Genomic DNA, 17,350 nt, shown 5'->3' with positions numbered 1-17,350 from the left:
ATAGGGAAGCTCTATTTTTAATTTCTTGAGGAATCTCCACACTGTTCTCCAAAGTGGCTGCACCAACTTGCATTCCCACCAACAGTGTAAGAGGGTTCCCCTTTCTCCACATCCCCTCCAACACACGTTATGAAAATACTGGTCTCTTAGCAGCTAATGTAGCTTAAGTTGTTCGTGGGCACATAGCACTGCAGATGCACTGTGGACTTTAAAACAGACCAGAAAGATCTAATCAGTACTCTTAACAAGGCCACAGTGTAGGGGAGAAGGTTTATAGCACACGTGTTCTTGGAAGGCATGAAGGCTCTGACAGAACAGTCAGCGGCCGGTGTTGAGCCTTGTTCTATTCCTGACAAATGTGTGATAGCTCCTGTAGAGCGGTACAAGACACAAAGTAGGGAGCAAGTCCCTGGGAGATGGATCGCCTCCCAGATCTCAAAGGACTGGCATGGTAGTCAGATGAGGGAAGCACTCAGATGAGATGAGGGAAGCACTCCAGGTAGAACTGCACTCCCAGACCAGGGCCAGGAAGAGAACCGTGATGATCGGACATGGTGGCCTGTGTGTGGGAATGCAGCCTAAGGATGGCTGGGGGCCGGCTTACACAAAGGTGGGTCTGTCCAGCTCAAACGGGCTGGATTTTAGGCCTTCCCCTAGAACACTGAGCTGGCAAGACCCTTAAGCGGAGCAGTTTACCTCACTATATCTTTAAACTTAACTCTAGTGACATAGGGAGTAACAGCTAATAAATTACAATAGTAATAACCTTTATTCAGCACTTACCTTGTCCCAAGTCCTCTGTTAAGGACTTAACATAAATAATCTTTTTAATCCCTACAACTCCCCTGAGGTGAGTACATCTGTATCTCATTTTGGAGCTAAAGAAACCTGAGGTTTTGGAGCACCTGGATGGCTCAGTGGGTTAAGCCTCTGCCTTCAGCTCAGGTCATGATCTCAGGGTCCTAGGATCAAGCCCCGCATCAGGGCTTTCTGCTCAGCAGGGAGCCTGCTTCCCTCTCTCTCTCTGCCTGCCTCTCTGCCTACTTGTGATCTTGCTCTGTGTCAAATAAAATCTTAAGAAAAAAAGAAAAAAAAAAAAAACTTGAGGTTTTTAGAGTAATTCAGTAAGACCCTGAGCCAGTATTCAGATCAAGTCTGATTCAGGTCTGTTCCTACACTCTGCTCCCTGCCTCCTAGGGGAGAACTGAAAGAAGAGGAGGCCATGGGTGGAGACCACTAAGCTAAGTCAGGGTGAGAGGAGCAGACATCAAGTGAGGAGGAGAGGAGGCAATGGGAGGAGGGGGAGATAGGAGGAAGGCAAATGTAACCAGTTAGTGATTAGGTGTGGAGAAGGAGCCTCTCATGCCTGACAGTTCTGACTTGGACAGTCTATTGATAGGAGATTCAGAAGGAATGTGCTGAGAAGTGGGGGTAACGAGGTGGCCAAGTGTTTTCAGGGAGTGCAGTGAGGGACACTAGGAAATGCAGGACTCCCAAGAGAGGCTAGAGCTGAATGGAGTCACTGGTGTGTTGGCAGTAACTGGAGATGTGGGGTGGGTAAGAAGCCAGAGGCAGTGGGCAGTGGGAATGCAGGGGCCACAGAGCCATCTGAGGGAGTAGTCAGAGGTGGAAGGAGCCAGGAGACCATGGGTGGGATGAGTGTCCAGGAGGAGAGTCCCACAAAAAGGTAAAATTGGGCCTGACAGGGCCCCTGGATTTAGATTTGACAGTGCTTAGAGATTGATACAAGTGACTGAGTAAAACTGTAGCAGAAGTTCCATGACTGACCTTGCGCAGGTGACTTTATGTAGGTCTGTCTCCTACTGGCTTTTTGTTAATGGTGTTGTTTTCCCCGTATTTACCCAGGGACCATCAATGATGTCACATTTGGATTAGGAGTCAGCTACATAGGCACACCACGGACACCTTCAGTCAAAGGCAAGTTCCTTTCCTGTCAGATTTATTAGCCGCTTTTGAGTTCTGGGAAATCTGAATTTGTGTCTGACTCCCTTTCAGAGAAAATTGAAGCCCAGTGTCAAGGAAATGACATTTTATGTTTATCGCTTCCTGATAAACCGTAAGTTTACCAAGAATTCCTTTTGAGTTAAATGTTTGTGTCAGGGTTTTATCTTTAGTTCCAGAATGATTGTCTTTTTCCTTTCCCTAGGCCGCCACAGCCTCAGCAGTGGAATGTGAAGTCCCCGGCCAGAAATAAAGATAACCCAGCCCCTAGCAGGAGGTCACTCAGAAAGACACCCCTGAAAACAGCCAACTGAAACAGTCATTCAGGAGTATCCGGGAGGCAAGAGCTCTAAGGAGATGTTGTCTCCTGCCTGTGGAAAGGCAGAATCCACCTCCCTCACTCCCAGGGTGAGGGAGACTTTTACTGTGTGATACCAGAGTTTTTTCTTGTGACTCCAGCACTCTGTTTATCTGTGTAGCTGGCCAACCTTTTACATTTCTCTTTAGGCAATATGTTGTAAAAAAAACATATATATATATATATATATATATATATATATATATATATATATATATATAAAATATAGAACTGCCTTAGCTATTTAATATTCTAATTTTACTCCATTTGAAAGTATCATGTTCATTCTGATAAAGCATACTCTGGTCTTTAAGGAACTCAACAGATCAGCTTTCTTTTATATAAATGAAGGCTCTGTTTGTTATATGGTCAGAATTCCCTATAGTACAGTAGTTTCCTGTATCTAATGATGAAATTTTCATTGTAATTATTTTTTTTATTCTTATTTATAAATTGCAGGTTTTTAAAGTGTACAGCTTTATAAAATGGGATAATAAAGGTTAAGCATAAATATAGCCTTCTGGTTATTTAATAGAATATTTCTACTTTTAGAACAGGGCTTTTACTGGTAGTCATTTTGATTCACATTAAGTGTTTAAGAATAATAAAACCCTCCCTGCCTCAAGAACTGTGAGAAATAAATGTCTGTTGTTTAAAAAAAAAAAAAAAGAAAGAAAGAAAAAGAAAAAAACCCAACTTTTCTTTTAGGAAAAAAAAATGACTCCCTTTGTCTTTAAGGTTCAGCTCATCTGTCCCTCTGCTTCTGTCCCCTGACAGAAGCTGTCTGCCTCCTAATAGAACACATCTGTCTTCAAATGTAAACATGGGCTGGCTCCTGAAAGTTCCACCTATGTGTGGCATGCACTAATGCTGGTTTGTGTTAACAGTCCACAAAGACTGCTCCCATAAAGGGGGAAGGTCTTGGTGTCTTCTGCTGATACCGTTAGGTAACCTTAAAACACGTGTACATTCATGTTTTATTCAAGACTGGGGAAAAAATTCAGTCCATTCCCTTTTTAATCCCAGTACTATAGAAGCAAAATTAGAGGGTTACGGTGTTGATATTTTTTTTAGTATAAATGTGGTAGTTGGATTTGAGGGGTAGAATGTCATTGTGCATTGTGTCTATTCTACAGTCCTCCCATATATGAATGGTGACACACATGGAGATGTCATTGGCAGAGAGAGTCACAAAGCTGCTCTTGACTAAGGACAGTTATCTCCAAATCAAGTAGATGGTAATTGATGGCAGCCTCTTTTGAAACCTGGGATTGTGCCATTTTAAGTGTACCTTCCTAACAAAATGCTAGGAAGATGAGGTAAACTCAACATAAGAGCATATAAGGAGGAGAAATAATGAGACAAAGTTGATTTTTTTAAAAGCTTTTATAAATGAGGTTTAACAAATACCAACTTATAGATGTGTTAGTACAAGTCTGCAACGTCTATGTACAGCAACAGCCACACCAGAGGCCACAGTAGCCTTATAGAAGCTTCGAGTCTTCAGTCACATTCACATCTTAAAAACACATGAATGTTCCTTTTCTGTCTACATTTTTACAGTATTAGGCAACAACTTCCCAGACTCCATACTCACTTCTGTCAGACCCAGTTCACATGGCACTAGGATAGGAGGTGTTGTGGTCACAAGAAGGGAGTCAACAAGGCCATCCTATCACTTGGACAACCAAGATGGCAGCTAGAGTGTTGCTCCCCAACAATTAGAGAACAGGGACACTATCCCTTTCTACCAAGATGGGGTGAGGATGAAGGGATATCTTAAGTCTAAGCATTCAAGACACAAACGCAAAAGAAGATGGGTACCATTAAGCAATTATGAAGAGTTGCCCACCACTTCTGCCAAATACCCCATGGCAGAGTATTCACAGAACTTAAAAAAGAAAAGTCAACATAAGTCTCAAGTATTCAATTAAAAAAAAACCCTCCAAGTATAAAAAATTAAGACACTGGAAGTTTAATCCCAAGATGACTCTATCCTTCTGGATAAAAACCATCCTTCAAACACACTGGAGGCACTGGGACTGGAGGCACTCTTCTGAGAAGCTCCCTCTTCAAACAGCTTCACATCATGAGTTTAACACAGCAATGTATCTAAGGTGAAGAACATCTGCTCTTGAAGAACAAAGGCTTTTGAATGATGTTTCTAATGTCCCACACCCAGTGAGCAGCAGTGTCTTGGGTAGATAAAGACTTTAAAATAAAAAAAATCAGAAAATGGCCTTTGATTCAGACATTTTGCTTTCCTTACCATCAGGCTTTCTGCTCTGGCTGCAATACCTGATGTTCTTCAAAGGGATGGCCTCGCCGCCACCACACAATGGGTTTATTGTGAAGTGAGACACAACCTGTGGTGTCTCTGTGCTTTCTTCATGGCAAAGAGGAAGAGTGGAATTCATTTTCTTAAAAAACATTATTGTAGTTTTTAGAACGGCCTTTGGCCCTGGACAATCTTATGAACTACACAAATAAGTAAAATGAATTTTAAGACCAAACAGCAGAGGCTGCTTTGTTTCAGGAGCCATCCACAAACAAAGAGCTCTGTCACAGGGGATCCAAAGGCTGGGATACCACAGGGAAGACACCCACCCTTCTTGAAATGTCCACCTTACAACTAACTGTCCAACACTATAAATATAAAGCTTAATCAGCACACAAAGCCACTGTCAGGCCAATAAAGATGGCAGTGCACATGCTGGCTAGCCTTCAAAGTTAGTAGCCAATATCAACTTAGAGCGTGGTGCAGAACTCAAGCCCGGGGGTGGGCTAACATGGTTTCACAGGTACATCCAACCACTTATGGGTGGTGTCTCTGGACTTAGGTAGTCTGAGTAATCTAGGAAGAGACTGTTCAAAGCCAACCTTAGAGCTTACATTTTCTTCTGGAGAGATGAAAACAGATTCTGACATTATTCAATTGGATTTTTAAAAAAGTTTCCTAAGTAACAATGATCTTATGTATTTATCTTGTGAAATGTAGTTATCTTGTGAAAAATGCTGAAACTTATGTGGGGAAAAAGGAATGTTCCAGTAAGCTTCCTCGAGAGGATTTTTTTGGGGTTAAAATACTCTTTTAATTATTGGTATTTTCCAATTTAACACTAGTAGCTTGGAACTCCTACCTTAAGTTGAAAATTTTTTTTAAAAAAATAGGTATTTAACACTGTATGACAACATATTTACAGTTTAAATAGAATTTTCCTTTCAATAACCAAAATACATCTTTAGCAAAAATTTAGAATGTAAAATTTTATAAAATAAACACCCATAGAAAAGCAGAGCATTATTTCAGTACCATTTCAGATTTTGCCCAAGATGAAGGTTTGTATGTAAATATTACCCACCCACCCCCACATGGACAAGCAATTTACCTTCCTGATTTGGGCTGTTTTTATAAAATTCTGATCCAAATAGATTTTCCAAGATGGACACTAAAATACTGATCAACAAAACCTTCAAGAAGAATCTGCAGTGCTGGCTGTGGGCAGCTGTGAAACAAGACCATCACATAAAACGCCTCTTTTCTGGGTTCACTGTTCAAACTCTGCAGCTGCAGGGTGTCGCACCCCTGCAATGCTGGTGCTACGTGGCTGCCTGATGGCCCCACACACAGGACTCACCTGAGCTGATGTAAGTGAGCGGCAAATAAACTGGCTTCGCAGGCCACAGTGCCCAGCCCGGCCTCTGTGAGCAAGAGCTTTCCGCTCACCTTAACGCTCAGGTGGGAGCCAGGCCAGAAACAGACTGGGAATCCGCCTCAGAGAAATACAGTTGTGTGGTTTTTTTTCCCCCTTGTGATGACTATGCCCATCTCGAGGAAAATTCTTTTATTCATGTGGCATGTTAAAAAGTAAGAAAGGGGTAGCGGTCAACTTTGGCCAAAACAAAAAGCTTTTGCGCAAGTGTCTAGCTCTGTCCAAGTGCACTTGGCTCCCGGGATGGTCTTGATAGGAGTTTCTGGTAGAGGTATTTGCATGTGCTCTCTCAGCCACACCATCATATTTCAGATCACAAATGATGATTTGTGTCTGAAGTCGCCCTGCAAGGCCAACACAGGTTAGAAACGGCCATCCTTGACAAACCCAGGGGCCCAAGTGGGAGAGGGAAAGTGGAAGCTAGATCTAATCCCCATTTCCCCGAAGAAACTTATGGCAAAACAAATCAAATGAAACCCTTCTTCAAAGGTAACATCTACTACTAGAACCTGTAAACTGAATGCCAGTGTGTAAAAACCCTGCATTGGGAAGGTTTCCAAGGACGAATGCCATTTTTTCTGGAAACACTTCGATTACTAGGTTTCCTAATCAATGTCTGCTCTGTTGCCTCACTCCTTTCCTTACCTCCTCATCTGTCCTGATATAGTTCACTCCATCTGACTTCCCCGGACTCTTATAACTGAAAAAGAAAGAAAGAGGGCTTCAATGACTGATTTTTCATGTAATGCCAACTTAAACTTTGGTTTGGTCACTTAAGAAGACAGGCTCACTTTTCGCCATTCTGCTTATTATTGATGAAGTAACCCCGTCTGTACGCACAGCAGATGCCCACAGTGATCAGGACCAGTACAGCAAGGACCACCAGGATTCCCCCAATAATACCACCGATGTTCAGGTCATCTGGAAAAAAGAGGGATTAAGGGAAGAGAAGATACACACTATCTGGTCTTAGAAAAGTCCTTAACCCCACTTCTTTTTTGCATCCTTCCACTTCCCACAACTGCCCTGTCATGCCTACTCCAGCCAGAAGAGCAGAGTGAGACCACTTCAACTTTTTTTTTTTTTAAGATTTTTATTTATTTGACAGAGACACAGCGAGAGAGGGGACACAGTGAGAGAGGGAACACAAGCAGGGGGACTGGGAGAGGGAAAAGCAACCTTCCTGCCAAGCAAGGAGCCCGATGTGGGGGTTTGATACCAGGATTCTGGGATCATGACCTGAGCCAAAGGCAGAGGCTTTAACCCACTGAGCCATCCAGGTGTCCCCACTTCAACTCTTTTAGCCCAGAACATACAGGACCCCAGACCCCTGCTCTCACTTGTAAAAAATACTGAGACCTCCACAGTTCAAATGCTGTTATACTTAATCCGGTATTAAAAGGGACTTAGGGGGCATCTGGGTGGCTCAGTGGGTTAAGCCTCTGCCTTCAGCTCAGGTCATGATCTCAGGGTCCTGGGATCAAGCCCCACATCAGGCTCTCTGCTCAGCAGGGAGCCTGCTTCCCCGCCCCCCTGCCTGCCTCTCTTCCTACTTGTGATCTCAATCTCTCTGTCAAATAAATAAATTTTTAAAAAAATCTTTAAGAGGGGCTTAGCATTTTTAAAAAGGCTTTACAACCTTCTGGCTAAATCCCTAAAAATATTATTAATGGAGAAAATTGTTTCACTTTATAGAGACAGAATTAAGGAGCCAGGAATCCCAAAGAAAAAATTCCTAATTCCCACGGATTTCCTTTGCTGTGCATTATTTGGGGGAAAAGAACTAGTGTTGCACAGGACTGAAAAGTAAAAATATGAGGTGGGAACATGACCTTTCACTCTCAGCTGCATTGCCTCATATCTACAAGCCTCTTGGAGGAAAGCCCTTGACCCTCTCTTCCCATTTCTCTATACCGGGCAAAGGTGCCCCAGTCCACATCAGTGTGGGGCACTGGGGCTGTTTCCTCCATACAGACAAAAATGCAATGGAAAACATGCAAGCGATATAGCAACATAAGCTAGCTAACTTGGAAGTTGTTAAATTCTCCCTTATCTTAATGCAGGGGTTTCAAATGTGAGTGTGCATTTAAAAATTGGAATTTTGGGGTGCCTGGGTGGCTCAGTGGGTTAAAGCCTCTGTATTTGGCTCAGGTCATGATCCCAGGGTCCTGGGATCAAGCCCCACGTCCGGCTCTCTGCTCAAGAGAGAGACTGCTTTCCCCCCTCTCTCTCTCTACCTGCCTCTCTGCTTACCTGTGATCTCTGTCTGTCAAATAAATAAATAAAATCTTTAAAAAAAAATAATGTTAAAAATATAAAATTAAAAAAAATAAATAAAAATTGGAATTTTAACTTTAAAATGTCAATTCCCAAGCTCTATCACTAGAGAGAGATTCAGTAGGTCTGGGGCAAAGTCCAAGAGTCTTCCTCCTGCCCTGGAGCAGTTTCCTGAATTTGACAGATGACAAGAATCCCCTGGAATTCTGTTTGACACACAGACATTTCCAGACCTCCCCTAAGGACTAAGTCCATAAGCCTGGGGTGGGGCCTTGGAATCTGTACATGAAACAGTGCAAAGGATTCTCATAATCTGGCAAGCTTGGAAAACACTGCTCTGGGGTCAGTTATACTCAGGAAGGAGGGAGGGGCTGAGATAGCTCCCCAGGTGACTGTGAATGTGACATGCTCCATCTGCCCCATCCTGCCTTCAACACCTCTCCTTTAGAACCAGCGCCCTAGAGATGGCATCATCACAGAACATGCATGGTAAAGTTACTGAGGCTAAACCTCTGGCTGTCAGCTTACCACAAAATGGTTATAACTGGATAAATTTCTGGAGACTTTACGTGACATTATGTTTTGATCTTATCAATTACCAAAGAAATCAAGTAATTTTTTCTATCTATCCATCCATCTATCCATATATTTATTTATTTTAAGTAGGCTCCATGCCCAGCATGGAGCCCAACACAGGGCTTGAACTCATGACCCTGAGATGAAGACCTGAGCTAAGATCAAGAATCAGATGCTTACATCTCAGAAGTGGAGTTAAGGGGCACCTGGGAGGCTCAGTTGGTTAAGTGGCTGCCTTCAGCTCATTTCATAATCCCAGTACCCTAGAGCCCTGCATCAGGCTCCCTGCTCAGCGGGGAGCCTGCTTCTCCATCTCCCTCTGCTTTTCTTCCTCACTTGTGCTCTCTGGCTTGCTCTCTCTGTCAAATAAATAAAATCTTTAAAAATTAAAAAAAAAAAAAAACAAAAAACTCAGTTTAAAGTGACATGATTAGCTATGTTCGCAACACCAGAAGACTCCAGAAAGTCTATTTTGAGGAGATAAACATATTTCAAGTAACCACTTATTAGTCACTTAGCTGTTACTCAGAACTTTCTCATCTTTCCTTTCAATGTACCCGGATGGGTTTTGGTGAATTTAGTCATCTCCAGAAGAAAGGAGACCAGTTGTCTAAACTGATGGTCCAATATTAAATTAAAAATGTTCTATCCACTTGCCAGTCTTCAGATGAAATAGTTTCAAAAAGTAACTCACAGACTTCCATCTCCTGCTCCTCACATCTGGCTGAGCCTGCATCATTGGAAGCGATGCAGTAATACTGCCCAGAGTCCTCCTTGTGAACAGCATTGAAAACCTATATCAGTAAATTACAAGTAAATCATGAGACCAATCAACAGGGCAGACCTCTGTGGACTGAAGACATCACTATGCTCCGCCACCCCCGCCTCCCAACAAGGTGCTAAGTCCAGAGCTCAGTAAAATATCTCATTTGCTCTTGGCTTCCTTTCAGTTTCCTGCACTGTCAGGTTCTTTCCTGATATTCTTCCCCAGCAGTCTTGCCCAAGAGCTCCTGAACAATGAGATCCCCTCAGATTTTTGGAGATATCAAAGCAACATTCAGAATGCAATGTGAAGATAAGAATAAGGATTGTTTCTCAGCAACACTTGGGCAATACAAATACAGAGGATTTTATATAACCTGGCTTGTTACGACGTATAGTGAAATACGCCAAGGATCAGGAGGGCTGGCTGTAGGAAAGCCCCGCTGAGATGCTGCTGCGGAGGGCAGTGTGTCTGCTATACATGACCAATCTAACTGCATCTTGCCCCCTAACCACTTTCCACTACCATCACTGGGTTATTTTGAAGAAAATTCTAGACACATTTTATCCATAAAAATTTCAGCATGCAACTCTAAAAGACAAGGACTTCTTCAGATTATAACTATAGTACCTTATTGTACCTAAAGCAATGAACAATTCCTTAACATCGAATATTCCACCCGTAATCCAGTTTCCCTGTCTCATTACAGGTGGTTATTCACATCAGGACCCTAACATCACCCATCCATTATATTTCTTTAATAGACCTACACAATCACCTTTATTTTACAAGTTTCCCTTCCTTTATTTTAATCCTTTTAGAACTTACTTGCTTATATAAAGGAGGGAGGGTTCATTTTTCCCACAGAATCCCCAACATTATAGGTTTTTAGTTCCTGTCTTATAAAGTTTATTGTTTTTCCTAGTAAGTGCTCTTCCCACCATAAATATCCCTTCCTCAACAAAGACATTTCTTCTATCCTCACGTCCAAGAAGAGATCTTACCAGAGTGCCTGTTTCAGAGTTTAAGAGAAAAGAGGAATTTCGGAATCTAGGATTGGCTCTGGAGTCTGTGGGCAGCGGCACATCATTGCGGTACCAGCTGTAGTACGGCCGGGGGTAGCCCTCACTCTCCTGGCAGTGCAATGTGGCCGTCTTGCCTACAGGTACAGCCTTCGGGACTCTGCACACAGGAGGGACTGGCTTCACTGTGGAAGAAATTCGAGTTGGGGTTTCAAATCAGCCACATGGATTGATTCTTCTGAAAGCCCATAATAAACCTGCTCACAAAAAAGGAAAACCAGCCAGGGGATGCACCACTGCCATAGCCATGTCACGCCCACGGGCTTGGATCTGCCATGGCATCTGCCCCACACACAGCTCACCCCCATGTATAACCCACAGTGCATTTCTAATGCCCGCACCTCCTGAGGAGCACTTCCTACAGCTGGTTGGGGATAGTGGCTGGAGCTCCACCTCCCTTCTCGCCTTCTATCCCAACTCAGGCAGTCCGAGCTCCTACAACCGCCTGCCCCCTAAGGCCTGAGATACCCTCAGGGATATACCTCTGGAAAGAAAGAAAGAGCTAATCTCTTTTATTTATTTTTATTTTTATTTATTTTTCCGCCTCCCCAACCTTTTTTATTTTATGACAGATTCATGAGGTCTAAAAGGGGGAACATATTTTTAACTTCATGTGAGTTCCTACCTTGAACAGTTAACTCAATGACAATCTCATCAATTTCTTTCCGGTCGTTTCGAGCAACCACCTCACAGCGATAAAGGGCTGAGTCTGTCCGGGTCACATTCCAGATCCTTAGAGAGGTTTTCCCCAATAGTTCTGCACGACCTGCCAAATCTCCTACAGAAAAGAAGATGCAGAACACAAAAAGACTGTTTAAAGACATCTTTGTCACCTGTGAAGAAGGTGGCTTCTGGGGCTAGCATTTAATGCCTCAGTAAGGACACTGCTGACTGGCTTCTCCTTCTGCTCCTGTAAAAGAGAGGTAAACTAAGGACACTGAGCACCAAAATCGTACCTGGTGTGTAAGAGGACTCATTACATGTGTCTCTGTTGTTAAAGCAGGGACCTTGGGACGCCTAGGTGGCTCAGTCAGTTAAGTATCTGCCTTCAGCTCAGGTCATGATCCCAGGGTCCTGGGATCGAGTTCTGCTATCGGGCTGCCTGCTCAGCAGGGAGCCTGCTTCTCCTTCTGCCTCCACGTCTCCCCTGCAACCTGCTCATGCTTTCTCTCTGACAAATAAAAATCTTTTAAAAATAATAAATAAATAAATAAGCAAGCAAGCAAGCAAGCACGGACCTCATTTCATTCTCATCATTCCTAGCCAGGATTCCCCATTAAAAGAGGAAAAAAAAAAATCAAACAAGCAACATGAAAAAAACAATCAGTATTCATAAATGGTGCTAGGACAACTGGATATCCACATTCAAAAGAATGAGGCTGGACTCCTACCTCACACTATACAACAAAGACTTTCCTCTAAGAGTTAACAGTATGGGGGCTCCTAGTGGCTCAGTCAGTTAAGCTGTGGCTTAAGTCAGTTAAGACCTTCATCAGGCCTCAGGCCATGATCCCAGTGCTGCTGGGGGGGAGTCTCAGTGGGGAGTCTGCTTGTCCCTATCCTTCTGTCCCTCCCTGCTGCTTGTGCTCTATATCTCAAGCACTCACTCTCTAATAAATAAAACTCAAAATAAAATAAAAAGAGTTAACAGTATGGCTCTCAGGAAAAAACAGATATAAATCACCATGACCTTGGATTAGGCAATAATTTTTTAGAAATGGCACCAAGACCACAAGCATAAAAAAAAAAAAAGGCTCACACTGGACTTTCATAAAAAATTTTAAAACTTCTTTGCTTCAAAGAACACATTCAAGTTTTGAAAAGACAATCCACTAAATGGGAGAAAGTATCTGCAAATCATGTATCTGGGAAAAAGAACTAGTGTCCAAATATATAAGGAATTTGCAACTCAACAATAAATGGACAAATAACCTAATTAAAAATAGACAAAGGATTTGAGTGGACATTTCTCCAAAGAAAGTATATTAAATGGCCCCCAAGAACATGAAAATATACTCAGCATCATTAGTCACCAGGGAAATGCAAATCAAAACCACAATGAAGTATCACATCATACCCACTAGGACGGCCAGATTGAAAAGGTGGGCAATTACAGGGGCACCTGGGTGGCTCAGTTGGTCTACCTTCAGCTTAGGTCATGATCCTGAGTCCCAAGTCAGGCTCCCTGCTCAGCGGTGAGTCTGCTTTTCCCTCTGACCCTCCCCATTCTCATGCTCTCTCTCTCTCTCTCTCTCTCTCTCTCTCATTCTCTCTCTCAAATAAATAAATAAAATCTTAAAAAAAAAAGGATGGACAATTACAAATGTTAGTGAGGATATAGGGAAAAACACTGCTGAAAGAATGTAAAATGGTGCAGCCACTTGGGAATATAGTTTGACAGGTTCTAATATAGTTTATATATAACTACCATATTACCTAGCAATTGTACTTTTGGTCATTTATCCATCCCATAATGAAAACTTGTTTACACAAAAAACATTATGCTTACATGAATATACATAGCTACATTATTGATAACACCCAAAAACTGGAAATAACCCAAGTGTACATCAACTGATAAATGGATTAAAAAAAAGTGGCCTACGTACAATGAAATATTATGCAACCATATAAAATGGGATGAAGTACTGATACATGCTACACCGTGGATGAACCTTGAAAATAATATGCTAAATGGAAGAGGTTAGTCACCAAGGACCACATATTGTATGATCCTATTTATATGAAGCGTCCAGAATAGGCAAATACATAGAGACAAAGTAGATTAGTGGTTGCCTGGAGGTGGGGACACGGTGGAAGGTAAGTCACTGCCAAAGGATATGCAGTTTCTTTTGGGGTTGATAAAAGTGTTCCGGAATTTGATAGCAGTGAGGGTTGCACATCTTTGTTGAATATACTAACAACTGCTGAAGTATACACTTTAAAAAATGTGAGTTTTATGCTATATGAACTATATCTCAATATTTAAAACTTTCAAAGCATAAAAAGATGGTAACTCTTTCAAAGAAGCATGAAGAACCTAAAGAATGTCAAATAAAGGAGCGCCTGGGTGGCTTAGTCAGTTGAGCTTCTGCCTTCAGCTCAGGTTGTGATCCCAGGGTCCTGGGATTGAGTCCTGCATTGGGCTCCCTGCTTAGTGGGGAGCCTGCTTCTCCCTCTGCCTCTGCCTGCTGTTCCCCCTGCTTGTGCTCTCTCTGTCAAATGAATAAATAAAATCTTAAAAAAAAAAAAAGAATGACAAATAAGGGAAGGAATTAGGGGGAAAAAAGGACACAAAAATAGAAAATAATTATTACTAAAACCTGATGACTGGTGGTAAGAACAGGAAGGATTTACCATAATATAATAAAAATAGAAAAATGCTTATGACAAAAGATGAACATTTGCAAAGGCATTTTCTAATAAGAAGGTTGTTATCCAGTAGCCATTAGTGGAGGATTAGATTTCTACCCTGTAAGCAAATCTATCAAAGATATGGTATATGTGTACGTGTGTGTATAATTGAGAATATTACTCAACTATAAAAAAGAATGAGATCTATCCATCTGTGACAACATCAGCAGGCCTAGAGAATATATGCTAAGTGAAGAGAGATCAGACAGAAAGACAAGTACCATATGATCTCACTTATATGTGTGATCTAAAACACAAACCAAACAACAAAAAAAGCCAGAGACAGATTACTAAATATAGAGAACAAACTGGTGGTTGCCAAAGGGGAGAGGGTGGGTGGCAGGGCAAAATAGGTGAAGAGGAAATTAAGAGAAACAAACTTCCAGTTATAAAATAAGTAAATCATGGAGATAAAAAGTACGACAGAGGAAATAGAGTCAATAATACTGTAATAATGTTGTATGGCGACTACTCTTCTTGCAGTGGGCATGGAGTATGATTTGTCTAATCACTATGTTATACACTCGAGCCTAATATAACACTGTGTATCACCCATACTTCAACAATAAAGTTTTAAAAAAATCTATCAGGATTGGGGTGCCTGGATGGCTCAGCCAGTTAAAGTCTGCCTTCAGTTTAGGGCATGATCCCAGGGTCCCAGGGTCCTGGGATCCAGCCCCACATCAGGCTCCCTGCTCAGTGGGGAGCCTGCTTTTCCCTCTCCCTCTGCAGCTCCCTCTGCTGGTCCCTGTTTGTGCTCTCTCTGTGTCAAATAAATAAATAAAATCTTTAAAAAAAAAAAAAAAGGCATCAAAAAAAAATATATCAGGATGTTTTTGGCACAGTCCTGAATTGAGGCAAGAGATGAGGCCAAGCAAGATTCAAATTTTCCTGCAGCCTTCATATTCTGTGTATAAATATCCTCCTCATCCCTCTGGCTAAGAGTAAGGTGTTTAAATCCCAGAAAGAGAATCTTTTTTTAAGATCCTATTTATTTGAGAGAGAAAGAGAATGAGAGAGAGAGAGAGAGAGAGAATGAGAGGGGGGAGGGGCAGAGAGAAGGAGACTCTCCACTAAACAGGGAGCCCAATGTGGGACTTGATCCTGGGATTCCCAGATCATGATCTGACCCAAAGGCAGTCATTTAACCAACCAAGCTACCCAGGTGCCTACAAACAGGAAGTTCTTTATGAAAATTCTCACCTAAAAAAAAAAAAAAAATTCCCACCTAGTTTCTCTGATGATCACAAGTGCACGTACAGGCTTTATCAGCAGCAGCCTAAACTGCCAGAGAACCCGGACTTGTTTTTTGGAAAAAACATTTCCATCTCTTCAAAATTAAAAGGTGGGGGACATAGTGGTGAAGGAAGAAAAACAACAAAATATTTAAAAAGATTTGTTTGTGTGAGAGAGAGAGCACAAGCAGGGGGAGTGGGGAGGGAGAAGGAAAAGCAGACTCCTTGCTGAGCAGCAGTGCTCAATCCCAGGACCCTGGGATCAGATCTGAGTTGAAGGCAGATGCTTAACTGATTGAGCCACCCAGATGTCCCCAAAAGATTTTTAAGAGCCTGATGATATTGGGGACCCAAAGCAGGAAGACTGAGATTTAGCTGTTTCGACATCTCTCCTCTTCTCTGAAGCCTCAACTATCAGTTTCTCTGAGAACTCCAAAGCCAGCCCTTAGAAGCTATTGCATTTGTCCCTCATGTTCATCCCATCCCTCCTGTCAGAATGAAGGTAAGGTACCACTGCATGTCATCTATAATTTCTCTCCCTCCCTCCCTCGCCACAGCCAGCTCCTAGCAATCCCTCCCCATTGCTCTCTACAATGCCTCAATCTTAGCTCAGGCCATCAGCAGCTCCTTTCTGGCATCTGCAAAACAATCTAAATTAGCACCCCTGCTCTGAGTTTTCCCCATTCCCAATCTCCTCTACAAAGCAGCCGAGTCAAGTCTTTCTAAAGTGAAAATGAAGTCATCTCCCTTCCCTCTAAAAAAAATCTTTACGGAACTCAAGATGCTGTCCATTCTTGCATGGCATTCAGTGCTTCCTGCCTGGCCCTGGCATGCCTCACCAGCTGTGTGGAGATACTCCTCTCTCCCTTCCTTAAATCCCACCTGCGATAGAGAACTTGCAGTTTCCTTAAGCCAACCTGCCTTTTGCTTCCACATCTATATGCAGAGCATTCTTTCTTGCCCAACACCTTCTTCCACCCCACCCATCACCATCTGGCCTGGATAACCAGCTTCACAGCTCAGCCTAGATGCCACTTCTGGGAAGCTTCCCCCACCAGCTGCCCTGCTCCTACTTCATGTGATCAGAGATACTTTATGCTGACGTCTGTCCTAGCAAATGCTTTCTCAATGTAGGAAGCTTGAGACACAGTAGGTGCTCAGCGAATACCTGTCTTATCTCCTTGCTGTTCCCTGTGATCCTTCTGATTAACTCATGCAGCTGGTATCATGAATGGGACCATGATAAGAGGATGGCCTAGGACAGCGTTCACTCTCATTGTGCAATAGGATGGGCTACAGATAGATTTAAATCATAACTAATGAGGTGATACTTGTTGAAGCTGAGTAACAGGGACAGGGAGGTTCAATATACTACTCTCATTACTTTTCCATGTTTGAAATTTTCAGAAGTGAAACAAACAAAACAAAACAAAAAAACCAATCCTGGACACAGATGCAGGACCAGTCAGAGGAAAGTCTCTGGGCACAAGTATATGTCTGGGCCCTGTGGACAAAGGAGGGGATTAGAGGATCATACCCTGAATTCTGTTGTCAAAAAACACATATGTGGTTTGGTCATCTTGAATTTTCTTCCACTCAATCCTGGGGTCACTTGTCTGTGAATCCGTAATGATACAAGATAATTCCACACCTAATGAGCAAAAAAAAAAAAAAAAGAAGAAGAAGAAGAAGGAGAAGAAGAAGTATTACAGAATTGGAAATAATTTTATGATCACTTGTATATCTGGACCCTGCAAGCTATCTCTAATTTGAAAGAACTCTTGAATGTACATTTAAAAAATCTATCTTCAAGTTCCAAATGACTCTAAGAAAAGATGAATTTTAGCCAGAAAAATTTTTAAAGGTGATTAGCAAGGCCTTTCCCTTAATACTCTGCTTGTATATAAGGAATAAGGAAGTTCTTTGTTATATATGTACAAAACCAGGGCAGGAATCTGATTCTAGCCAAT

General features: G+C 42.2%; 2 protein-coding genes across 3 annotated transcripts in view; one reads left to right on the top strand and one right to left on the bottom strand.

The window, feature by feature from the left end:
- The window catches only part of NCAPD3 (non-SMC condensin II complex subunit D3), a 73,691-nt gene extending 71,166 nt beyond the window's left edge, over nucleotides 1–2,525 (top strand). For both annotated transcript variants that reach the window (XM_047693135.1, XM_047693136.1), the window contains 3 exons: nucleotides 1,867–1,938; nucleotides 2,017–2,077; nucleotides 2,168–2,525. In XM_047693135.1, coding sequence (XP_047549091.1) covers nucleotides 1,867–1,938; nucleotides 2,017–2,077; nucleotides 2,168–2,276 — 242 coding nt within the window. In that variant the 3' untranslated portion in view covers nucleotides 2,277–2,525. The remainder of the gene's footprint in view (nucleotides 1–1,866; nucleotides 1,939–2,016; nucleotides 2,078–2,167) is intronic.
- Nucleotides 2,526–6,126: 3,601 nt separating this feature from the next.
- Nucleotides 6,127–17,350, bottom strand: part of JAM3 (junctional adhesion molecule 3) — an 89,457-nt gene continuing 78,233 nt past the window's right edge. The window contains exons 3-9 of the mRNA XM_047692970.1: nucleotides 16,918–17,031; nucleotides 11,357–11,509; nucleotides 10,654–10,856; nucleotides 9,581–9,680; nucleotides 6,825–6,954; nucleotides 6,679–6,733; nucleotides 6,127–6,377 (exon numbers count right to left, since the gene is read on the bottom strand). Of these exons, the coding sequence (XP_047548926.1) occupies nucleotides 6,342–6,377; nucleotides 6,679–6,733; nucleotides 6,825–6,954; nucleotides 9,581–9,680; nucleotides 10,654–10,856; nucleotides 11,357–11,509; nucleotides 16,918–17,031 (791 nt within the window). The 3' untranslated portion in view covers nucleotides 6,127–6,341. The remainder of the gene's footprint in view (nucleotides 6,378–6,678; nucleotides 6,734–6,824; nucleotides 6,955–9,580; nucleotides 9,681–10,653; nucleotides 10,857–11,356; nucleotides 11,510–16,917; nucleotides 17,032–17,350) is intronic.

Source organism: Lutra lutra, chromosome 10 (genome assembly GCF_902655055.1).
Source record: "Lutra lutra chromosome 10, mLutLut1.2, whole genome shotgun sequence".
NCBI classification, from domain to species: Eukaryota; Metazoa; Chordata; class Mammalia; order Carnivora; family Mustelidae; genus Lutra; species Lutra lutra.
This window is presented reverse-complemented; position numbering and strand designations above follow the sequence as displayed.